Raw genomic sequence first — 6,056 nt, 5'->3', positions numbered from 1 at the left:
GTGGCTGATATGCTCGTAGATACAACATCCAAGAATGAGTTATTTTCATTCATGGATGGCTTCTCTGGCTATAATCAAATATTAATTGCAAAATATGTTTCTAAAACTGCTTTTAGGAGCCCGGGTGCTATTGGAACTTTTAAATGGCTTGTAATGCCCTTTAGTTTGAAAAATGCAGGTGCTACTTAATAAAGAGCCATGAACATTATTTTTCATGATTTGATGGTCATTATATGGAGATATACATTGATGATATTGTAATAAAATACAAACGAGTAGGTGATCGTGTGGAACATTTGAGGAAAAGTTTTCAACGAATAAGGGAATATAAGTTGAAACTGAATCCTTTAAAATGTGCATTTGGTGTAAAGGTAGGAAATTTTCTAGGCTTCTTAGTACATTAGAGGGGGTTCGAATTTGATGGCAACAAAGCCAAGGCTATTTTGGAGGTTAAACCCCGAGTTGTAGAGATTTCTTAGTCAAGTGAATTATTTGAGGGGGTTAATTTCAGATTTGGCAGAAAAAACTATGACATTCTCAAATTTGTTGAAATTAAAGCAATTAAGTGAGATTAAATAGGAGGAAAAACATCAAATAGCTTTCGATGGGTTGAAGATGTACCTTACCAAGCCTCTAGTGTTGATGCCTCCTAGGGAAGGTATTCCGCTCAAGTTGTACTTATCAATAGCCAATGAATCCATTGGTTGTTTGTTGGCACAAAACACTGCTACAACCATGAACATGAGATTTATTACTCGAGCACAATTATTGACACCTTTCGAGGTAAAGTATTCTCCTATTGAGAAATTATATTTAGCATTATATTTTGCTTGTACTAAATTGCGACATTATTTGATTAAATCTCGAGTCTATATTGTGTCTCAGACATATTTAATTAAATATATATTAAATAGACCATTAACAACTGGGAGAATCGCTAAATGGTCTCTTGCATTAACTGAGTTTTCTTTAATCTATTTTCGAGAGAAGTCAATTAAACGTCAAGTCTTGGTAGACTTTTTAGCTAATTATCCAATGACAGATTCACTCTTAGAAAAACAATTTGAGTTGCAGGTATATGGGGTAGATGTTAATGCTAAGACATTAGTATTAAGGTTTGATGGGTCAAGTACAGAAAGAGCTGTAGGGGCTAGAGTTGTGATTACCTCACGTACAAGAGCTAAGATTGCTTTGTCTTTTAATTTGGCATCTGAGTGCACCAATAATCAGGTTGAATATGAGGCTCTAGTGATCGGTCAATAGATTATGCAAGAGTTTGGAGCAACCGAGGTGTTGGTGATAGGGGACTCAGTTGGTATTGAAACAATTATCTGGAGAATACAAGTGCAATAATTTGCTTTTACCACCATATTATACAACTGCAGTGCAGTTAGTGAATTCTTTTGATGAGGTAGCCTTCTTTCATGTTTCAAGAGAAAGTAATTGGGAAGCAGATGAGATGGCAAAGATTTCTTCTAGAATCAGGATGAGTAATGAATTAACTCATAAGCCGATCATGATGGAGAGGAGAGCTCATCCTTTAATAAGAGAGAGAGAGATATATACAAGTAAAATCTTTCAATATAGATATAGATAATATTGATGATTGGAGGATAAAAATTAAAAAGTATTTGGAATGTCCTAGTAAAAAGACTCCTCACAAAGTGAAAGTACAAGCTCAGAATTTTGTGCTTATCGAAAATGAACTCTACAGGAAAGGCTTTGATGAAATTTTGTTGATGTGTTTAGCTTTTCCAGAAGCCATGGAAGTTATGAAATAGGTGTATGAGAGTGTGTATGGAGTCCATCAGGTTGGTGCAAAGATGAGATGGATATTACGACGGCATGGTTACTTTCGGCCATCTATTCTGAAGGATTTTATCAATTATTCTAAAGAGTGTCAGCAATGCCAGAAATACGGGAGCATTCAGAGAGTCCTAGCCACACAAATGCATTTTATTATAAAACCATGGCCTTTTAGGGGTTGGGCCATCGATTTGATTAGGAAAATTCACCCTACTTTGTCTAAGGGTCACAACTTTATAATTATGGCTACAAATTATTTTACAAAGTGGGTGGAAGCTGCTCCAATAAAGAAAGTTGAGCAAAAAGATGTGATCCAGTTCATCAATGAGCAGATTATACATAGGTTTGGGATCCTATAATCAATTACCATAAATCAAAGGACTATGTTTACTAGGGATGAAATGAAGGACTTTGTAAAAGATTATGAAATAAAGCTTTTAAAGTCAACAATATTTTATGCTCAAGCAAACGGGCAAGCAGAGGCTTTTAATAAAATCCATATTGAAATTCTTGAGAGGATGTTAGAGGATAATCTTAGAGATTGGCATAGGATTTTATCTAAAACTCTATGGGCATAACGAACTTCCAAAAGAGGTGCTACTGGTGTAAGTCATTTTTCTCTAATTTATGGTCATGATGTGGTGCTTCCTATGGAGGTAGTTATTCCTTCTATTAGGGTGGCAAAATAAAATGGGTTAACTGCAGATGAATACAATGAAACAATGATAATAGAGTTAGAGCAGATTGATGAGGAAAGACTTCAAGCACTTAATAAATTGATTATTCAGAAAAATAAAATGTCTAGACTTTATAACAAAAGAGTGAAATTGAAGAAGTTTAAGGTTAGAGATTTACTTTGGAAAGTGACTTTACCTCCAGACAATAAGGATAGGGAATATGGGAAACGGTCTCCTAACTGGTTGACTAGCCTTCAAGATGAACTTCACAAAAGGTTTATTCATGGTAAATACTTAGAAAAGTATTTTCCTACTATATGGGAAATGTTTGTAGGAAGGCATGATATGATGTAGGTTATATTGTATTTTTATATTTTATATTATATTAGCTTTGTGTTTAAGTGGTTAAGTTCATTCTAACATAGGGTTTATGGTTATTTACTTTTTCTTGATTGTAATTTTTTATGTTCTTATAATATTTCTAAAGTCAGTTTGTTTCTATTTGATTGAAGGTAGCCCAGATGGCCACTTTCCAATTATTATATCATTCCTAGTGTATTTTACCAAGAACCACATGTATGATGCTAATGAAAATACAAGAAAATATATGGTTGCATGAGTCAAGGTAATTATGACATGGCTGATGTGCACTAGTATGATGTTGTAAAATGACATGGCTGCATGCAGGCTATAGCCTCAGGTGATCAAATCAATAGAGCTAGTATGTCCCAATAGACATTTCACAATAATACATGGCCTTAATCATAAAAGGAGAATGAATGGCCAAAGCACAAATACACTAAGTCACATCATAAATGCCAAAATAGTCTGAATTAAGTAAAGGTATAATAGAATCTAAGACATCATTCAAAAACATAAGTAAGGCCATACTGACCAAAGTCTAAAGGTCTAAATGTTTAGATAGGGTGGTGCCAATCTCCTTCCATTTGAAGTGATGTTGTTCCCTCAAATGATTTGCTTACTCTAATTTTTTATTGCACTCATGAAATAAAGGATAATTAGCTTGTAACATGGTACCTTTGTCTTGGACTACTTTAGTAGCTTCTTCATAAGATGATTTTAGCTTCTCACTTTCTTGAAACATGTCTTTGAGCTTGTTGTTCCTGAATTTTAACTTCTTCCTTCAGTGTCTGCAAATATTCAAAATTTTCTCTATAAGCCTCATATTCTTACTAGACATATCATTAATAACTTGCTCTTTTTTGTTGATGTCACAAAAAATACTAGACACCTCATGCATAAGTTTAGCAATCTTAGTAGCTTCAAAAGGAGAAGTAATAGCAGCATATAACGTATGAAGGGAAGAAATAGCTAGTTGTTGCTCATCTTTATTAAGAGTCAGCAATTCTAAGTCAATTAATTGATGAAGAGTCTGCTTGGCAAACTTACTGCTTCACTGGGGGGAGCCAATGAAGTACTCAATGAGGAATAGGTAGCAATTGAAAAAGAGAATCAAGTCCCAAAAGAGGATCTGTAAACTCTGGAACTAGAGCTATGTCCTATAATAAAAGTGAATAAACAACTTCGGGTTTCAAAGTATACATATCAAACCTAAAAATTTATAAAAGGAATATAAAAGAAATGTACCTGAGGCATGGGAAGAGAAGCTGGAGTCTTAGGTAGAATAATAGTCGGAGATTTAGTTATGTGAGGCTCTATATCATCACACTCTATAGGAGGAGAAATAGATAAGTGGCTTGGGAGGGAGTAATCCCCTAGATGCTCTATATGAGTAGGATTTTCATCCATATCCGTCTCAACATCCTCGCCATCCACAAGATCATCATCAGAGTCGCTAGAATCATGACTTTTGTTCTTTTCAGAGTCTTCCATATTTTCATCTCCTGAAACTTCAAGTGGATCCTTCTCGAAGTTATTAAAGGCACTCTTTAGAATATTTCTTTGCAACCTTCAAGTAAAAGCTAGAGGAACATAGGCTTTAGCTTTTGAAATTTGCCGGTAATACCAAAAGAGGTAGGCTCGTTGACTTTTTGTTTTTTCTTTTGGGATGGTATAGAGAGTGGGCTTATAACTTTCTGCTTTTGTTTCCCTTTTAATGATCTTCCTTGAGGACGAAATAGAATTAAGGGCAAACCTAAAAATAAACAAGATAAAGTTAGAAAATAAAATTGCTTTAAAGGCCATTTTGTTTTATACCTAAGTTAAGTGTGAGAAAACATACCTTGAGCTATATCACCTGTAGTAATTGGAACAAGTTGTGCAAATCTCTAAGGCCACCAGGTGTCAAAAGCAATTCTGGCATCATCATTAATTTCACAAATGAAGCATGATAATTTTTATATTTTTTAAGGAAACCATCTATGCGCGGCATAGTAACATCATTAGAGAAAATAAGGACTTCAGTAGAAAAGTCTAAGGTATGTATGGTTTGGTGGAGATCGAATTGCCTACACTAAAGGGAAGGTAAGTATCTCACAAAAAATGATGGTTAAGCTGAAGAGATGCCAGTGGCAAGACTTAAAGAACCACCAATCACAAAAAGCCTCGTTGTGGTAAAGACATAAAATAGCATGGTCCTGAATACCATGAGATCAAACATATCCACAATCCTTTCCTTGATCCACCAAGGTATTTCTCTGCCATAAGACCAAATGTCAAGCTCTGATTGCCCCCAGTTATCGGTAGATAGGAAGCATTTCATTATGGCAATCAGATTACATTTCACCTTGCAGGTCACAAGAAATATGCCTAAGGATAAGTGAGGGTCTAACATTTGCTTATTCCTTAGAGATGAAAAATAAGTTAAGAGCCACAACTAAACAATCCACATGTGGTTCCCAATCTTATACAATGGATGCTCCGTAACCACCCTGTCCAAAGACTGATATGTTGAGGCAAGTAGCATAATGCCTAAAGCATAACAGGTCTTATCCAAGATTATACCTTTGGCTAAGGGAAGGAGCTCCAATCTAAGTTTGTCGCAGGTTGGGCAGAAGATGAATTGACAAATAAGGACCCACATAAACTCAATATGCTCAATATCTAAAGAGGATCCCCTGATATGGTTCCATTTCTGCACAAAGTGATGATAGGAAAAAAGCTCCACATAACAGGGATCATAGAAAGGGTAAGGATTTGTTGCTTTATCATTTATAATAGGAGTTTTGCATCTCAAGATAGGTAAACTGGTGAGGAGAAAAATGTCTTTAGGATAATGAATGTTGGTCCAAAAGGAAAAATAAAAGAGTAGATAGATGGTGAACAGAACCTGAGTGCGGCACATAGTAAGTCTTGCTCCATAATTGGGTCTTCAAGGCTAAGGCTAATTAGATCATAGACACCAACTTGTTTCCAAAGTGGAGAGAAGACTAGTCTGAGTCTATCAACCTAAATCATCCAATCCTTTCTGCATTTTGGCCAAGATTTGATCTTTCCTGGAGTAAGTGATTTATAGAGAGTCTTGTCCAGTAACAGTGCTCCTTCTTTATGTCTTTGTTTCTTCTCTCCTTGATTTTCAAAGGGAAAAGAAGATGAGAGTTTAGAAGAATTGGGTAAACCAGTAAAGAGGAAAGCCCCTTGATATCTTGGTTC

At 35.3% G+C, this 6,056-nt stretch overlaps 1 protein-coding gene across 1 annotated transcript; it reads right to left on the bottom strand.

Moving 5' to 3' along the window:
* Positions 1-3,213: 3,213 nt before the first annotated feature.
* Positions 3,214-5,395, bottom strand: LOC125370191. The gene is made up of 3 exons (XM_048374946.1): positions 4,687-5,395; positions 4,092-4,599; positions 3,214-3,634 (listed from the first exon to the last, which is right to left on the bottom strand). Exons 2-3 carry the CDS (start codon positions 4,335-4,337, stop codon positions 3,572-3,574), a joined length of 309 nt encoding a protein of 102 aa, XP_048230903.1. The 5' UTR covers positions 4,338-4,599; positions 4,687-5,395; the 3' UTR covers positions 3,214-3,571.
* Between the last annotated feature and the right edge of the window lie 661 nt (positions 5,396-6,056).

This window comes from Ricinus communis, chromosome 5 (genome assembly GCF_019578655.1).
Source record: "Ricinus communis isolate WT05 ecotype wild-type chromosome 5, ASM1957865v1, whole genome shotgun sequence".
In the NCBI taxonomy this organism is placed as follows: domain Eukaryota; kingdom Viridiplantae; phylum Streptophyta; class Magnoliopsida; order Malpighiales; family Euphorbiaceae; genus Ricinus; species Ricinus communis.
Note: the sequence above shows the minus strand (reverse complement) of the source record. Positions and strands in the feature narration are given on the sequence as shown.